This window comes from Budorcas taxicolor, chromosome 15 (assembly GCF_023091745.1).
Source record: "Budorcas taxicolor isolate Tak-1 chromosome 15, Takin1.1, whole genome shotgun sequence".
Classification (NCBI taxonomy): Eukaryota; Metazoa; Chordata; class Mammalia; order Artiodactyla; family Bovidae; genus Budorcas; species Budorcas taxicolor.
This window is the reverse complement of record NC_068924.1, coordinates 78,805,716-78,824,391: the sequence shown is the minus strand read 5'-3', so window position 1 is coordinate 78,824,391 and position 18,676 is coordinate 78,805,716. Positions and strand designations below refer to the sequence as shown.

General features: G+C 56.8%; 1 protein-coding gene and 1 pseudogene across 2 annotated transcripts; both read right to left on the bottom strand.

The window, feature by feature from the left end:
- Window positions 1–1,000: 1,000 nt before the first annotated feature.
- Window positions 1,001–15,107, bottom strand: SMTNL1 (smoothelin like 1). Of its 2 annotated transcripts, none has more exons than XM_052653015.1 (8): window positions 14,977–15,107; window positions 8,990–9,669; window positions 8,650–8,782; window positions 8,301–8,352; window positions 6,476–6,637; window positions 6,211–6,325; window positions 5,960–6,111; window positions 1,001–1,238 (listed from the first exon to the last, which is right to left on the bottom strand). In XM_052653015.1, the coding sequence occupies exons 2-8, from the start codon at window positions 9,665–9,667 to the stop codon at window positions 1,094–1,096; spliced, it is 1,437 nt and encodes a 478-aa protein (XP_052508975.1). In that variant the 5' UTR covers window positions 9,668–9,669; window positions 14,977–15,107; the 3' UTR covers window positions 1,001–1,093. The 2 variants fall into 2 exon arrangements, with proteins under 2 accessions (XP_052508975.1, XP_052508976.1); XM_052653016.1 differs by having other exon boundaries at window positions 6,476–6,634.
- Window positions 15,108–16,516: 1,409 nt separating this feature from the next.
- LOC128059987 (60S ribosomal protein L4-like) lies at window positions 16,517–17,779 on the bottom strand (annotated as a pseudogene).
- Between the last annotated feature and the right edge of the window lie 897 nt (window positions 17,780–18,676).

Below are 18,676 nucleotides of genomic sequence, written 5' to 3'. Positions count from 1 at the left end.
GCAAGCAGCTGCAGCAGCGTACTCAGCTCTAGGGCTCATCTCTAGTGAGCAGTGGAAAACAGAAACAAAACCTCAGCCAGAGTTCAGGGATTATCTTGGCACAAAGGAGGAGCTTCTGGAGGAGCTTCCAAAGCCACTGGCATTTTTTTTTTCCTTTTTTGGCTGCACCACACAGCATGCAGGATATTAGTCCCCTGACTTGGGATTGAATGCATGCCCCCTGCAGTAGAAGTGTGGGTTCTTAACTACTGGACTGCCAGGGAAATCCTCAACCACTGGCCCTTCAGAGACAGAACATGGAGTATCTTAGGGTCAAAGAAATCACCTCCAGGCCCCACGAACCGAGTCTGAGTGAGGGTTCTAGAGAATCTTCTCCTCCAGTCCCTGTCCTGGAATCCCCTAATGTAGGAGAAGTGTGGAAAGAGGGGAAAACGTGGGAAAGTGCCACCCGTGGCTGGAAACGTGAGGATGTCGTTACTTTGGGCCACTGCTTCAGTTCAGTTCAGTCGCTCAGTCGTGTCCGACGCTCTGCGACCCCATGAATCGCAGCACGCCAGGCCTCCTTAGGGAACGTATATGTGGCAGGCCCCAGGCCAGGCCTTTTGTCCTTTGTTGTCGTTGTTAGTCGCTAGATTGCTAAGTCCCGTCTGACTCTCTTTGACCCCATGGACTGCAGCACGCCAGGCTCCTCCGTCCCCCACTGTCTCCCAGAGTTTGCTCAAAATCATGACCACTGGGCCAGTGATACTGTCTACGTAATCCCATTTAACCTTCACAGCACCTGCGGGATTTTGAGCTGCTATTATCCCCGTTCAGATGGCGAGCTGAAGCTCAGAGAGCTTTGCTCACTGCCCAGGGACACACAGCTTCTTGGCACAGATGCCTGTCACGGTTGTTGAGAAACTCACCTCAGGTGAGGAAAGCGGGCAGCCGGGGCTGCTTATCCCAGAGTGAGAGAGGTCCCCGGCGGGGTAGGGAGGGAGCCCCGGGGAGCCAGACGGGATTTTACAAAAGAGCCTTTAATGCAGTTAAGACTGGGGCCGCCGCCTCCGTGGAGCTGAAGGGGGCCTCCGGGCCAGCACCGGCCAGCCCCTCATTTCTTCTTGGTCTTCACCAGCCCCTTCTGCACGAGGCTGCGGTACAGCTCCTGGATGTAGGTGTAGACGCACTTGGAGTCGGGCACCGCCAGCCGCACCATGTCGTCCACCTCCAGCAGCTGCGCGCAGTCGGCCAGTTTCCTGAGGGGCAGACGGGGAGGGGTGAGAGGTGGGGTTCAGAGAGCCGACAGGGAAAGAGGTGGGGGTCTAAGGGACGGGGTGGGGCAGCCCCCCAAGGATGAAGCCCGCAGGACTGTGTGCGGCAGCGCTGGGACTTCGTCTGGCACAACTATCCCATTGTACAGGTGAGACAGCTGAGGCCCAGCGGAGTCAAGACTCAGACTCAGCATGGCTTGGTTCCAAAACCTGTGTGTTTCTGCCCCACGTGTCGTCACGTGGGAGCGGGGCCCTCCGGTCTGGGGTTCCGCGGTAATCCACCCGTCTGTGTGCACCTGTGTCCGTCCTCTGGAAGGACAGGCCCCGCAGGAGGAGTGAACAACACAGAACGCTAATCCTGGCTGCAGTGTGGGCTTTGCAGCCTCAACTCTCCGCCTCAGCCAGGCTCTGTGCATGCACGGAGGGGCGCCACGTGCTAGGCGTTCTTCCGGGGAGTTCAACACTGAACAGAATAAGAACCCCCCATTCTCATCAACGTTCTCGTGGCAGAACACAGGCAGTCGTCAAACAGAAATTGACGGTACGTCAGAGGACGAGAGATGCTACAGAGAAAAATAAGGCAGGGAAGGACAGGACATGTTTGTGTTCAGGGGGATTTGCTTTTGTACTATGTTGGTGGTGGCATTTATTTATTTATTTATTGTCAGTGCCTCACAGCTTCTGGGATTTTAGTTCCCTCACCGAGAACTGAACCTGGGCCCTCGGCAGTGAGCGCGCAGAGTCCTAACCACTGGACCAGGGAGTTCCCCGAAAAGAGAGAGAGAAACAAGTCGCTCAGTCGTGTCCAAATCTTTCCGACCCCATGGGCTGTAGCTGACCAGGCTCCTCCATCCACGGGATTTTCCAGACAAGAATACTGGAGTGGGTTGCCATTTCCTTCTCCAGGGGATCTTCCCGATCCAGGGATCGAACCCAGGTCTCCCACACTGCAGGCAGACTCTTTACCATCTGAGCCACCAGGGAAGCCCAGAGTTCCCCTAAGGGATTTTTAATAGAAGTTCTCTTAAAGAGTAATTTTAAGCTCAGGAAAGTACATCGGGTACATGTTTGCAAGAAGGGGGTTCCAGAAAACAGCAGGTGCAAATGTCCTGAGGCAGGAGTGCTTGAGCAATTGCATGGAACTTAGCAGCAAGTCCTGTTTCCCTAACTTCCCAGCTGCTCTTTGGGAGCACGGGCTACTCCTGGCCTCGCCAAGGCCAACCATCTGATCTAAGCACTGTTGGGGCCTTGCCACCACGTGCCGGGAGCCTTATCAAGTGTTTCCCTCTCCCCTCTTTTTTTTTTTTGGCCACGCTGCACAGCTTACAGGATCTCAGCTCCCTGACAGGGACTGACCCGGCCCAGCCCAGGGCAGTCAAAGCCTGGAATCCGAGCCACTAGGCCAGCAGGGAGCTTCTGAATGCCTTCTCCTGAATGCTCTCATTCACTCCAGTCCTCTGTGTTCAACCGGCAGAAGGGGAGCCGGAGACTCTCAGCATCTTGGTGGTTTGCCCAAAGCGAGCAGTTCAGCTGGGACTCCACTGCGGGCCTGCCGGACACACCTGGCCGGACGCCCAACTGCACAGGGTGCCAGCGAGCGGGCCACCAGGGTCCCGGAGGGCATCCTCTCAGAGCTGAGTCAGCTGGACTAACAGCCAAGCCAGATGGACCTGGGGGCAGGTGAGGAGCACGGACTGAAGGGCTTCGAGGCCCGGGACAAGCTCCCCGCAACTGACGCCGTGCTGTCAGCTTCTGGGTGTGGGTCGAGGTGCGGTTTCCACCCAGGAGAGGTGGACGCTTCATTCCCACTGGGCCTGGGGAGCCGGGGCGGGCTCCTCCAGCAGCTCACTAATCAAGCCCCCAGGGGCCCAGCGCTGGGGCCCCTTACTTTGCACTCTTCATCTTCATACCCAGCCCTAGGAGATGTTCCGTCAGCTGCCGAGGGTCAGAGAGTGAGGGAGGGGGACTTCCCGCGTGGTCCAGTGGTCAGGGCTTGGAGCCCCCACTGGCAGGGGTGCGCGTGTGATCCCCGGTCTCCCGTGGGCAGAGAACTAAGATCCTGCATCCCTGATGGCACGGCCACACACGCACAGCCTGGCAGCTGCAGGACAATGACCTGTGGCCACAGGCCAGGGACGCCTGGTCAGGGCCAAGCCACACACCCTTCTGATGGTGACCAAGAGCTCACACCCCCAGCCAGGAGTTTCCCTTTCCAGGGCCGGGTTGGCCACTGCCCTCCTGCTCCAACCTCCCGTAACTCCCTGCTGGGAGCCACACAAGCATCGTTGTGATGGTCAAATCAGACAATCCAAGGAAAGCGTTTAGCAGGATGCCTGGCATCTGATCACGCTTGGTTCACGTGGCTTGTCATGGCCCTTAAAGGTGCTTCCGAGCTCAGAGCAGGACACGGGGCTCCCGACCCCTTCACCCCCACCCCAGGGCACTGCCCCCACCCCAGGGCAGGATACTGTGAAACCGGAAGGGGCTTTCCGGAGCACCAACTCCGCATGTGTGCACGTGTACTCCGTCGAGTCTGGCTCTTTGTGACCCCACGGACTGTAGCCCGCCAGGCTCCTCTGTCCATGGGATTCTCCAGGCAAGAACACTGGAGCTGGATGCCATTTCAGTAAAGAATCTGCCTGCAGTGCAGGAGGCCCGGATTCAGTCCCTGGGTTGAGAAGATCCCCTGGAGAAGGAAACCACAATCCACTCCAGTATTCTTGCCTGGAAAATCCCGTGGACAGAGGAGCTTGGCGGGCTATAGTCCATGGGTCTCAAGAGTCTGACATGACTTAGAGACTAAACCACCACCTCCAGGAGATCTTCCCGACCCAGGGACTGAACCCGGGTCTTTTGGTGTCTCCTGCATTGGCAGGCAGGTTTTTTTTAAAAAATCACTGAGCCACTTGGGAAGCGCTTCTGGAACACCAAGTCTGGGAGTTTTCAGATGGCATCCTTGGTGACCGAGGGCCCAGGAGACATGCTTCAGGACCATCTTAGGAGGGGGGTTGGATGCTGATCTGGGGTGCTCCGGGAGCCCCTCCCAGCCTACAAAGGCATCCAGTGCCTGAGGGCCCAGGAGACATGCTTCAGGACCATCCTAGGAGGGGGGTTGGACGCTGATCTGGGGTGCCCCGGGAGCCCCTCCCAGCCTACAAAAGCCACCCTGACATCTGTTGACTGTGTTGGGCATCCACTTACTGTTTCGTTTGAAGAAGCTGCCGGTGGGGTGGGGGACCCATCTGAGAAGCACCGGTCAGTGTCAGCCAACTGGTTTTGCCGATGGGAACACGGAGACCCAGAGAGGGGAGGATGGCTGCCCCAGGCTTCCCCACGGGTTGGTGGCCAGGCCTGAACTCGCTCAGAGGGCTCGGCCTCCCGGACCAAGATGCTGCCAGCATCCCCAGTGACTTGCTCCCTTCTCTGGGCCTGCAGAAGTGCCCTCAGCTGTCCCTTCCCAGGCCTCAGAGCTGTCCTTGTGGATGACACCCTCTGCCCAGACCGGGTGGCTCAGAAGCCTCCCCCAGGCAGGAAAGGATGCGTGAGCCAGGCATGAGCCCCTGGAGAGCCTCAAGGCCATCGTGGGACCGGCCGGTCTCTCTGGGGGTAGAGGTGGAAGCCTTTGGCCCAGTCCGGCTTTGAGGCTTTGGTGGGGAGAATGCCTCCGCTCCCCACCGCCTGGCAGCCTTGCGTTCACCTCTCAGGGTCTTCCCTGGGCCCTGCTGCTTCTCACGCCCCTCCTGTCTGTCTAGTCCACCCCTTTCCCATCCCTCTGCGGCCCCAGCACCCAGCTGTGTGAACCTCAGCAATAAATCTCCCTCCGGGTCCCACAGCGGATAACGAGTATCATCACAGGGGCTTCCCTGGCAGTCCTGTGGTTGGGAATCCGCCCACCAGGGCAGGGACCATGGGGTCAGTCCCTGGTCTGGGGTGATTCCACATACCTCCGGGCAACTAAGTCTGTGGGCCAGCCACAACTGCTGAAGCCCAAGAGCCTAGAGTCTGGACAAGAGAAGCTTGAGCGCCACATGAAGAAGAGTCGTTGCTGCTCATCGCAACTGGAGAAAGTCCGTGCAGCCAAAAATAAATTAATTTTTAAAATGTGTATCAATTGTGATATCTTTCATTTCAGTACAGGAACAGCAGCTAGGATTTTTGTTTTTGAAATGTTTGCCGTGGGTTAGGCACTGTGATAGGGACTTTAATTATTAATTCTCATCACAGCCCTGCCGAATGTCATGCCCATTTTAAAGGTCAGACTATAGAGGCTCAGAGAGGTAAAGGAGACTACCCAAGATCACACAGCTAACAAAAGTCAGGGTCAGAATCTGGCCCCAGATCTCTGCAAACTCCCAGTCTTCCCCTCCTTTATCTCTCACCGGCCTGCATTTTGTCTGCCTGTCCCCTCACATTTTATTCCGCATGTATGTGTATTTGCTGTCTCTCTCTTTAGAGTGTGAGTCACGGGACTTTCCTGGTGGGCCAGTGATTGAGACTCTGTGCCTCCAACGCCAAGAGTGAAGGTTTGATCCCTGGGTGAGGAACTAAGATTCCACATGCAACGGGGAAGGGCCAAAAACTAAAATAATATAAAATAGAATAGGAACTCTGTCGGATTCAAGGAGCTGTGGCCACGGGCTCGGCCTGACCGTCCCTCTCGGGCCCCGGCCCGGTCCCCGCCGCTCGGCGCCCCCAGCCCGGCTTACTCTGCGGTGGAGAAGGCCAGCGTGAAGTTGTGGCGGCGCTGCGCGGGGTCCAGCGCCGCATAGTCAAAGGCGTCGGGGAAAAACTTGTGGATGAGCGCGCAGAAGGCCATGCCGCTGCCCCAGCTCGAGGAGAAGTTCTGGATGTCCACGTGCTGCGGGGCGGCCGGGAGCCGCGTCAGGGGCCTGCGCCCGGCACCCCCGGACCCCCCAGGCACTGTCGCCCGCGCCCAGCCCCGCCGGAGCCCCCGCACCTCATAGTTCCTGGTCATGGCGCGGCACCACTCCAGCAGCATGTTCCGAACGCCGCCCACCGCCGCGCCCGCCGCCTTGGTGTTCCGGAACAGGGCCGTGGGGCCCGCGGCCGCCCTGTGCGCCGGGGCGGGAAGGGGGGTCCCATCAGACGGCAGTCCTCCCGGGGGGGGGGGTACCCATCAGATGTCCCTCTGGGGCTGGGGCTGCTCCCCCGCCCCACCCTTCCACCAATTCAGCCCCGCCAGCCCCTTGCCCAAATCCTACCCCCCGAACTTGTCCACGATGGCCTTGCGGTTCTGAGCTCGGGGTCCCCGGGGCCGGGTAGGAGCGGACACTCTGCGCTCTGGAGCCTTCTCTTTCTTCTTCTCCTCTGAAGGAGGGGGCTCCGTGGGGCTCTGGGGCACATCGCTGGGCGAAGAGTCACTGCTTGGAAATGGTCAGAGGAGCGTGAGGGGGGCTGGGACGCGCCTCTGCAGGGAAGAGGTTGGCTGGGCAGTGGTCCCTGCCGGCCCAAGAGGCTACAGAGCTACTGTCCCGCCTCACACACGTGCCTCGAGGCCCAGCACTGGGAGGCGCTGGGAAGGAAGAGTGAAGTCCAGTCTGACTGCGTAGGTTAGAACTAGCGCACATCTGAAGTCTGACCTGAGTTCCAATCCTGCCTAGGCCTCTTATTTGCCATGTGACTTACTTGCCATGGGACTGTCAAACCAGTCCATCCTAAAGGAAATCAACCCTGGATATTCACTGGGAGGACTGATGCTGAAGCTGAAACTCCAATACTTTGGCCACCTGATGCGAAGAGCTGACTCATTGGAAAAGACCCTGCTGCTGGGAAAGATTGAGGGCAGGAGGAGAAGGGGACGGCAGACGATGAGATGGCTGGATGGCATCACCGACTCAATGGACATGAGTTTGAGAAAACTCCACGAGTTGGTGATGGACAGGGAGGCCTGGCGTGCTGATTTCCATGGGGTCACAAAGAGTTAGGTGCGACTTGGTGACTGAACAACAACTTGGGACTGTCACGTCACTTCTCTGAGCCCCAGCTTCCTCATCTGTATAGTGGCATAGGTACCTGACAAGGTGGGTCTAAGGCCTCTGTAAGAAGGGGAATGTGAACACTCACCAGGCACCTTTCCCTAAGAAGGTCACATGGAGGTGACTTTCAGCTCAAAATAAAGGCAGGCTTTTTTAAAGACAAAATTTGTGTCCTGGCAAGAGGAAGGCTCTCGTGTTACCCAGCACCTTTCAGGCCCCAGGCGTCAGGCTGAGTGTTTTATACACAGACGTCATCTGAGCCTCACGAGAAGCCTTTGAGGCAGGTACCCTGACTGTGTCCACTTCCCAGGGGAGAAGGCGGAAGCGATACAGCCACGGGCAGACAGTGGGGCTTCCCCGGGGGCTCAGCGGTTAAAAAAAAAAAAAAAAAAAAACCGGCTGCCAAGGCAGGAGACTTGAGTGCCATCCCTGGGTCGGGAAGATCCCCTGGAAGAGGAGATGGCAAACCCACTCCAGTACTCTTTCCTTGGAAATCCCATGGACAAAGGCGCCTGGTGGGCTACAGTCCATGGAGTCCCAAAGAGTCAGACAGGACCAACCTAGCAACTAAGACAGCAAGTGGCAGCGTCGCTGTCCAGACTCAGGCTTTCTGCTCACACACGACTGGTGATGCTGAGACTGCGGAGATAGACAAGACTGGGGGCTCCCATGAAGAGTCCTAGGGGTGCTGGAGAGGAGGCTTCTTCAGCACTGGGTGGGAGGCCAACCAGGGATGCTCCACTGCCCTTTGCTCTCCGCTCCAGCTCTTCTCACTTCCCAGGCTCTGCCCTGAGGTGCTGCTACTGCTGCTAAGTCGCTTCAGTCGTGTCTGACTCTGTGCGACCCCATAGATGGCAGTCCACCAGGCTCCCCCGTCCCCGGGATTCTCCAGGCAAGAACACTGGAGTGGGTTGCCCTGAGCTAGGGGGCAGCAATATTCCTGGCATATCTCGAGACTAGATGCTGGAGGCCCAGTCTCAGGGGACACCAGGCTTTGAAGGGAGCAGGTTGTGGTGTGGAGGGGAGCTGGGGCTCCAGCGTTTGACATTACCTGGCTGAAGGACCGGGTTCTTCAGAAGCGGCAGTGTCTGGGCTCAGCCCCTCTGAGGGAGAGGAACAGGAAGGAGGGAAGCGGGGCGACTGCGGCGCGGCCCCCCAGGCAGGCCCTACAGCAGGTGGGCTCCTGGCCCCTCCCCCCCATGCCCCCCAGGGTGGCCCCTGCAGCAGGTGGGCTCCTGAGGGCCCCACATGCCCCCCAGTGAGCCCTGCAGCAGGTGGGCTCCTGAGGGCCCCCGCACGCCCCTCAGTGAGCCCTGCAGCAGGTGGGCTCCTGGCCACGCCCCCCCCCCACACCCCCCTGGGCAGGCCCTGCAGCAGGTGGGTTCCAGGCGCCCCCTCACCTGGGCTGGCGCTGCCGCCCTCCTCCGTGGGGCTCTCGGGCCATCCCTCCGGGGAGCTGGGAGGCCCCCCGGCCCCGTCCTCAGCCTCTGCCCCTGCACCCTGGTCCTGCTCGTCATCAGGACCGCCTGGCTCCTGGAACGAACGCGCACTGGGTGGGCTCGTGCCTGCCCGAGGCTTCAGAAAGATCTGGAAGGCAGCCCGGGCCCAGCACGGCTTCCCCCACCTGCCCCCACCCAGGCCCTTGGACTTTCCCCGAGGAGTAAAGCGGGACAGGGGCTTGCTTGGGGGGGCTCTGGACCGCCGTGGGGCCCCCTCCCTCCTCTCCGCTCCCTCACTCACCACCCCCTCCGTCGCCTCCTCCTGTGGCTCGGGCTTGGCCGCGTCCGCCACGGCGGCCTTCGGAGAGTCCAGCTGGGCCGCTGGCGCACCGGCCTCCTCCTGGGCTTCAGCCTGGGGCTCCTCCGTCTGGCCGCCCTCCTCCTGAGGGGCCGCGGCGGCCTCGCCCGGCCCTTCGGCCTCCCCGCCTCCAGCCTCGGCCTCCTGCGCCCCGGAAGCCTGCTTCGGCTCAGCCCGGGCCTCTCCGCTCACGTCGACTGTCTCCCTAGACCCGGGCCTGGCCGCTTTCTCATCAGCGCTCCGCTTCCCAGCGGCCGACGCGCCCTCCCCGTCCGCTGCAGCCCCCGCGGGCTCAGAGTCGGCCTGCTCTTTCCTGGCGGTCTTCCGAGGGGCCGCGGTGGTCGCTCCCTGCCCCCGGTCTTCCTGCTGAAGCTCAGCCTCGCCTTGGGATTCCGCCTCGGCCTCACCCAGCCCGTCTGCCGGGCATTCAGCGGAGGCGCCGTCCTCAGCCGGGGCCCGCTCCTGCTGTCCCGCCGCTGCCGGCCCTGCTCTGGCGGCACTCTCAGCGGGGCCTGCGGCCTCGTCCTCTGCAGAGCCGCCACCTCCCGCGGTCTCCGGAGCGTCCGCGGCTGGGGGGACAGTGGCCCCGTCCTCAGAGGCCTTCCCCGCCTTCTGCTCCATCTCTGGAAAGAGAAGACAGACACACCCGGTCATGCCCCCTCTCTCCAGGTGAAGGCCCTGGAGTCCAGACGCCTGCACTTCAGTCCCGGGGCCCCCATTGCTTGGACATGAGACACCAACACCCTCTTTCCGCCTGGTTAAATGAAGGCGGAGGGCACCACTTCCCCCGAAACGGGGTGTTGGGCCAGCTCTGTTTACTTGATGTCCACGGAACGGTCCTCTGCAGGTTGTGACTTGGGCTTTAAAGAACACTGGGTCAGGACTTGGTGGTCCAGTGGTTAAGAATCCGCCTGCCAATGCAGGGGACACGGGTTGATGCCTGGTAGGAGAAGATTCCACATGCGGAGGGGCAGTTAAGCCCTTGGACCACGACTACCCAGCCCACACTCTGGGGCCCCAGAGCCATCACAAGAGAAGCTGTGGGCACCGCAGGGAAGGGTACCCCCACTCGCTGCCACTAGAGGAAGCCTGGGCACAGCAGCAGAGACCAGGCACAGCTAAAGGCAAATAAATAAACAAAAACACTTAGAAAAAAAACAGTCACATAATGCCTTTTCAATGATTTGGCCCCTCTTGGAATAAGTCAGTGAGGTGGTTACAGTTTGACACTCGCATCCCTGGACGGTCGTTCCTCCTCTCTGTTGATGGAGGTAGCTGTCCGCAGGGCCCGCAGGCTCAGAGCCCAAAGCAGACAGGAGTCTCTAGATAGAATCAAATAAGACTGCTTTGATTCCAGTTGGATTTATTTTTACAGTTACGATCTATTTCTGGCCAGTGACGTGGAGTTTCCATTTCCAATAGTGATATAAAGTTTCTTTTATAAATGCATTTATTGAAGTTAAAATCAGCTAATTCGAAGGAAGATGTTCAGGAAAGCAGGATATAAGATACCTAAGCCGCAGAGATGGCGTAAGGATGCCTGAGATTTGGGGAGCCCTGGGCCTGCATGGGGTCTGGGTCTCTGCCAGGCTATGTGTGAGTCTCTGAAGAGCTGGCCCTGGGCCTGGCAGAGTTCCCTTTGGTGAAGAACAGATATGTGCTCTCCCTGATTAACCTCCGCAGGGAAGTCTGATCCTCCAGCTGCCGGGGGTGGGAGGAAACGGAGTGCGTGCTGCTTCAATGTGAGGTTTCCTCCTCAAGCACTGTATATACAGTCAGCCTTCATGTCCTCGGGCTCAGTGGATTGAATCAACCTCAGATGGAAAATATTTGGAAAAAAAATCCAGAAAATTCCAAAAGGCAAAACTTGAATCTGCAGCCGCTCCAGCTACTTATGTAGCATTTACACTGTCATTAACAATTGTTTACATAACATTTTCATTGTACTGGGTATTACAAGCAATCTCGAGCTGACTTACAGTATCAGGAAGGACCATGTAGGTTATAAGCAGACGCTGCCCCGTTTCATGTGAGAGACAAGAGCATCTGCAGATCTTAGTGTCCACCAGAGAGGCTGGGACTGCTTCCCCACTGACACTGAGGGATGGTTGTGCTGTCCCAGCTACGAAAATAGCTGGGTGGGGGGACAGAGCCAGCTCCTTCTGCCCTTCTTGGGGGGGTCTGTTTACGAGAAAATAATCCCCGAATAATGTTCAGGGCATGACTCAGGCAGTAAAAGAAGCAGATGTTGCTGTCACTGGCTAAAAATACCTCCTGCCCCCTGCAGGGCCGTCACTCTGGGTACAGTACCCCGGCACCTGGGCAGTTGGGACAGAGGCAGGAAGACAGGCATACGAGGGCCAGGGCCCTGTTCCTGCTAGCCATTCGGGTCCTGGGGGTCCCTGGTTCAGTCTCCCACAGTTTCCCCAGGAAGCGGGCTGGGATTTTCAAAGATGCTCACGCTGCCCTTCAATTCCATCGCTCCCGTTACAGCCCATCGTTCACAGCTCTGGCAGTGAATTAAAGCTGGAGGGAAATCAATAAAGCCGGGAGATGGAATGCCCATCGGCAGGGAGCTAGGAGCTTGCCCTGACCTCAGCCCCGAGCCTGGGACCGGAGTGAGGCTCCTTGCTTCTCTGGAGAGTCTTCACTTCCAACACAGACGGGGCTGGTCTGGACCAAGTTGGCAAACTGTGTTCTGTGGAAAACCGTGCTCTGCTCAGTCGCTCAGTCGTGTCTGACTCTTTGCAACCCCATGGACTGTAACCCACCAGGCTCCTGTCCGTGGGGATTCTCCAGGCAAAAATACTGGAGTGGGTTGCCACGCCCTCCTCCAGGGGATCTTCCCAACCCAGGTCTCCCGCATTGCAGGCGGACTCTTTACCAGCTGAGCCACCAGGGAAGCTCAAGAATACTGGAGTGGGTAGCCTAACCCTTCTCCAGGGAATCCTCCCAACCCAGGGGTCAAACCCAGGTCTCCCACCTTACAGGAGGATTCTTCACCAGCTGAGCCACCAGGGAAGCCCAAGAATACTGGAGTGGGCAGCCATTCTCTCCTCCAGGGGATCTTCCTGATGCAGGAAATTGAACTGGGGTCTGCGGCATTATGGGTGGATTCTTTACCCCCTGAGCTACCAGGGAAGCCTGTGGAAAACTAGGGCCTCCTAAGACATTAATAGGGCTTTCCAGGTGGTGCCAGTGGTAAAGAACCCGCCTGCCCAGGCAGGAGGCAAAAGAGACTCGGGTTCGATCCCTGGGTCTGGAAGATCCCCTGGAGAAGGAACTGGCACCCCACTGCAGTATTCTTGCCTGGAAAATTCCATAGGCGGAGGAGCCTGGTGGGCTGCAGTCCATGGGGTCACAGAGTCGGACACGACCGAGTGAGAGAACAAGACATTAATGAAGGATGCGTCGGGTACAGGAGGGTGTTCACTGGCTAAGATTGTTCCAGAAACAGCCTACTCTTAACCGTTTTAGAGTCTTACAGCTTCGTTAGCACTTAGAGTCCAGATACCCCATGGTAAAGAAATCTTAACTTTGTTTAGCTTCCTTTAACTCATTTTTCTCCAAACATATTTGGCCTTGGGTTTTCTTTTTCGAGCTTTCTTTCCATTTTTCTTTATCTACCCTGAGGTAGTCTCTGCCCCGAGTCTCTTTCGTCTCCTGCGTGGGCAGGCGGGTTCTTCACCACTGGCACCACCTGGGAAGCCCTATTAATGTCTTAGGAGGCCCTAGTTTCCACAGGCTTCCCTGGTACAGATGTGAGAGTTGAACCACAAAGAAGGCTGAGTACCGAGGAACTGATGCTTTTGAACTGTGGTGTTGGAGAAGACGTTTGAGAGTCCCTTGGACTGCAAGGAGATCCAACCAGTCCATCCTAAAGGAAATCAGTCCTGGCTGTTCATTGGAAGGACTGATGCTCAAGCTGAAGCTCCAATACTTTGGCCACCTGATGTGAAGAGCTGACTCATTGGAAAAGACCCTGATACTGGGGAAGACTGAGGGGCGGGAGGAGAAGGGGATGACAGAGGATGAGATGGTTGGATGGCATCACTGACTCAATGGACATGATTTTGAGTAAACTCCGGGAGATGGTGAAGGACAGGGAGGCCTGGCGTGCTGCAGTCCACGGGGTTGCAGAGAGATGGACACGACTGAACGGCTGAACAGCAACGCTGGGGCGCCTCTACCGCCCTCTTGAGCAATGCCACCTCCAGCAGAGAAACTACAGTGAACACGGGCCTAGATGGTCCACACGCCCCATCCCTGCCTTGCGCTCGTTTGGAAGGTGGTGAACATCACTGATTCTTCAGCTTCCTGTGAGGGGATTCCCAGCTCCCACTGCGACCTTGAGCAAGCTTGTTACCCTGCCTGGGTTTTGAGTTCTGGAGATAAAAATAGGTCTCAGCTCATAGGGATGGTGGAGGGTTAAGAAAGCCAATGCATAGAGCATAAATGGGGGTGCTCCTGGCACGGAAGGAGGACTCGGCATACATCAGCTTGTGTGGCGTAGGTTGGCTCCTGCCCTGCCCTGGGCCAGATTAAGGTCCTGACTCAGCCAGGAGGGCATTTAGTTGGTAAGACAAGGCAAAAGAACTGAACACCGGTAAGATGATGAGCCGTTTTTATGCCTCAAAGTGTGGCAGTGATAAGCTAAGGCATAGCTGAGCCCTGCAGCCGTCTTACCCTACATCCACATGTCACACACACAGCACTGTGGAGGGGAAGGGCAGGCGTGTACACACACACACACACACACACACACACACACCCCTCAGCCATCCTGCGTGTTTCTCACCTCAGCTCTACCCTCAGGCCTGTCGGAAATAGCCAAGAAGTGCAGAAACACAGAACACTGAGCTGCTGGGATAACACCACCCACCCCAGCAGTGGCTTCCCTGTGGCTCAGATGGAAAGGAATCTGCCTGCGGGGCAGGAGACCTGGGTTTGATCCCTGGGTCAGGAAGATCCCCTGGAGAAGGGAACAGCAACCCACTCCAGTATTCTTGCCTGGAAAATCCCATGGACAGAGGAGCCTGGTGGGCTACAGTCCACGGGGTCACAAAGCGTCAGGCATGACTAACACACACACACACTCCAGCACTAACAATTCTGCAGCTTGCACCGCGGGCGCCCTCCTATACCTCCCCGCTTCCTCACTCTAACCCCTCGGAATAGGCGTTATTGGCCCCGTTTTACAGATGGAGGGATTTGAGGATCGAGGAGTGGAAATCCCTTGACTATAGTGGTGCTTAGGACAATTAAATGGCCAAACTGTATGTAGAACCCTGGTCTCCTGACGACCATCCCAGAGCTTCTGCCGGAGATGCTGCCCCCCTTGGCTCCTCAGCCAGGGTCCCGTGGAAGGTGCTCGGCCAGGGTGAGGGGGGCCCCAGGAGGGCCGTCAGATGTGGCTGAGGAGGTCGGCTCTCGCTTCCAAGCGCGCGGTAGCCTCCGTCCGCCTGCCCTGCCCGGGAGGCCTTCATTCTGCCCCGGCTTTGTGCCCGCTGGGGCAGCTTCCGTCTCTTCCTGTTTGCCTTGGCAGACGGGAAGGCAAAGCAGCCGGGAGCCCGAGTTCCAAGCCCCACGTAGTGGAGACGGTGCTGGGAGGCTCTGCTGACACCTCCACAACCTCTGCCGCTCGGTCTGTCTTCCGGTGGTCCTCCAGCCAGCCACATCCCTCGGAGATGCCCCCTCAGCTGCTCAGAGATGCCGCCTCCCACCCCAGCTGGACTCGGAAGTCTCCGAGGCCCTCTCTGCCCATCAGGACAGAAGAGACGGGAGCGCAAAAGAGTTGGCATAGTGATGGAGAGAGTCAGAGAGGGTTTCTCCAACCGGGGCTGCTGCTCAGAGGCTCCTGCGCTTGGAGGTGGGCAGAGGGGTCGGCAGACGGAGGGGCTGCTTGGAAAGGGGCGCAGGGCTTCGCCTACCTGCAGGGTCTCTGTCTGGGGTCCTGGAGCCGTCTCCTTCCTCGAGCTGAGCGGTGTCTCTCCCGGGCTGTCTTTAAGCCCCCGGGCTTCTAGCCCCCACCTTCCCCCCACCTTTCCCCCAACCCCTCCACTGCAAGGGCGCGGGGCCACGGACTAGCATTGTTTACTACCCTGTTGGTACAACACTCCCCCTGGACGGGGAGGCTCGGGTTTCCCGTGGAGCGCTGACAGGTGGCACCTTTCAATCACTGCCGGGCCCTCCCGCCTGCCCGGGCCCGCATCCACCCTGGGCCCGATTCCTTCCCCGTGTCCTCGCCCGGCCTGGGTGGCCCCCAAGGCCCCTGTGGAGCATGGTCGCCAGCTGTCCGGCCTCCCCTGCCCACCCAGAGCCCAGGTCCTGCACCTCCCTGCCCTCCACGCTCTGTTAAACAGTCCCTTTACCCGCCCTCGGACTAAAGCAGCTGCGGGAGGTTGGTGAGGGAGGGGTGAGTGGACAGCTGCCATCGGGACCTGTCTCGGGGGCCCCCGATGGGTGGGGTGGGGGAGGGGCAGAGAGAAGGGAGAGGGTCCAAGCTGACGGCTTGCGAGTCCCGCTGATACAAACCGAGCTCTATTTTGAGCCGAAGTGACCGGGACACAGTAGGCTCGGAGCAAATTTTTGTGCTGAATTGAGATTTTTGCTCCGAAAAACAGAACATCTTTCTTTACCTTCTCCAGGGGTCCTGTGGTCTAAGAAGGGAACTGCTTTCGGAGAATGGGTGAGGGGGGCTGTGACTTACAAAGCTGGAAATCCCCCCACCCCGCCACCCACCCCCACCGTCCCCCCCACTTCAGCCGTCCTGGCCTCCTTAATTCCTTCAATAAATCGATTGCTTTCTGTACTCAGGACTACCACCTTTCCCCCCTGCTCTTTGCAAGACTGTCTTCTGTTCTCAAATTTCATTTCCTCCTGGAGGCCTCCCGTGACCTTGAGTTCCTCTCCGTCATCTCCGCGTAGTTTATTTCCTTCTTGTATATTTCTTGAACTCCAAAGTCACTTTATTCATGTGTCGCTGGAGTTTCTCTCTGGACTCTAAGCTCCAGTAGGTAGGCTCTACCTTCCTGCTCAAGGCTATATGCCCGGGGCCCAGCAAATTGCCTGGGTCAGAGGGGGTGCTCACCAGATAGGCATTAGATAAGAAATACTTTAGTTAGCTTAAATATGGAATGAACACTTGGGGGCTTCTGCCTGGCATGATCTGAGAGCCCGATTTGGGCACCAGCGGTTGAATGGTGCAATGTTGTTCATTGCCAGCCGTACTTAGCGTGAAGACGTCTATAACTTTAAGGGCCTGAAAGCTGCATTGTGGAAAAAAGATTTCATCTGTTAGAGACACAGTTCGATGGAGAAAATACGGCTAAATGCTGACAACTGTCAAGTCCTGGTGATGGGTGATTCGTATCTGAAAATTCAGTACACCGTGCTCGCCACTCTTCTGGACTTTTACTTACTTATTTTTCATGTTTCTCCTTGCCTGTCTGTTCAGGTCTTTATTCAAAATCAGCTACCCAAAATGAGCTGGCACTTACGGAGTAAGCCAGTGTACGTGTGCGCAGCAGCCTCCTTTTCCTCTGGGGCGGCCTTCCTTCCCGCGGGCTGCTTCTCAGCTGCTGGTTTCTTGGTGCCCTGCGGCCTTTCTTCCCACTGCAGGCTTCTTGCCCCGAGCCTCCTTCTCATCTGATTTGGCTTCCAGCGCTGCCGCTGCCTTATCCAGGCGGACTTTGCGGTTCTTGGCCTGTCGAAGAATGGCATTCCGGCGCATGGTCTTGGCGTGTGGGTTCAGCTTCAAAGCGAGCCTCAGGTTTTCCAGTGCATTCTTTCTCAGGACCCTGCAATGAATCTTCTTGGGTGGTGCTCAGAGTGCTCTTTGGATTTCTGGGCTTTTCGAGTCTGCTGAGGTCTGCATTGAGCATCTTGTGCATGGGGAGGTTGTAGTTACTCTTCAGGGAGGCTGCTTGATGCTGAGTGCCACACAGCTCATCTGACTTTCCGAGAGTGCTTTCAGCCCGAATGCAGAAACGCCCCACATGACCTCCAGGAGCAAGTTTCAAAATGTTCAGCTTGCTTCCATTAAGCAGAGTAATTCCAGGGATGTTTCTGAAGGCCCTGATGATACCATTGTCTTCGTTATAGATGAGGCTGGGTCCCCTGCGCTGGATACGGCGACGGTTTCTCATTTTGCCTTTGCCAGCTCTCAGTCGCTGAGAGGGATAGACCTTTTTTATATCATTCCAGGCCTTCCGTTTCTTCAGAAGCAAAACAGCCTGCTTGGTCTTCTTGTAGCCTTCAACTTTATCTTCAGCCACCAAAGGAAGTTCGGGAGCTTCCTCTGCACGATGACCTCTGGGCATGGCCAGCGGTGGCGAGGCCAAGGCAGCTGGCGCAGAGGAGATGGCTCATCACTGCTGCGCTACACTGGCTCTGCGGCGCCAGTGTCGTCAGGTCCTGGTTGGCGCAAACAGGCGGCCCCCACGACACATATTTCCAGAAGCACCCTGGCCAGAACGGGGAGTCCCGTCTCCTGGAACCCTGGGAATTCGAGCCACAGCTCTGCCGGTACCCCGAGACTCGGCACCGGTTTGATGACCTGCTGACCCACTGGCAGCAGAGGGCTGTCTGTTGCTTTTGCGCAAGTTGGTGTGAACCAAGTTCACACTATCTGGTCTTGTGGGAGCCTTGAACACAGCAGGCAAAGTGACATTTCTGCCAGAGGACCCCCACCTTTTCGGAGCACACTGGGGTCAGTGGACGAGCACACGCCATGGTGGGGAGAGAAGGCCACGCTCCTCTCAACCCGGCGGCTCCCGCAGGAAGCGTTTTCCGTACTTTTAAACTTTGCCCAAATAAATGAAACTCCAAAAAGAAAACAACACTTTATCGTTACTGAGCAACTGTCATGGATTAGATGCGTTATTTTTTCTGTTTGTTTTGTAATGATTTTTAAAACTTTATTTTGAAATAATTATAGGTTTATAGGAAGTTACATAAGTAGTACAGAAAGGGAACTGAAGGTTACATTTTGCTTAAGATTTATCCACTGAAAGCTGAATCTTACATAACTATATGCAATATCAAAACAAGGAAGTTGGCCTTGATATGATGGCTTGTATGGTATTATGACAGCTTAGATTTGTATAAAACCTCCACCCACAATCAGGACACGGAACCATTTCACCCACAAAGATCTGCCGTGTGTTACTCCCTTAGACACGCTTCCCTCCCTCTCGCCACCAACTCTGACCCTAGGCAACCTCATTAATCCTTTCTCTCATCGCTATAGTTTTGTCATTTTCAGAATGTGATTTAAATGGAATCATACAGTTACACAATCATTCATGAAATCTAATTTTAAAAATCCCATCTAGGAAGCAGATTCTTCTTGCAAGAACCCATCTCCTTTTCCATGTAATTTCTTAATATTCCATATATTTATAATGTTTTCAAAAGCAAAAACCGGGATAACATATGTACAATAATGTACATTGCAGTATTATCATAATAGCCCAAACTGGAAACAACCCACAAGTTCATCAACAGGAGCACAGATAAATGCATTATGGCTGATTTATACAGTCAAACACTGGACAACAATAAAGAAAAGTGCTAAGAGATACGCACGACGGTATGGCTGAAATCTCACTGATGCTACGCTGAGCTAAA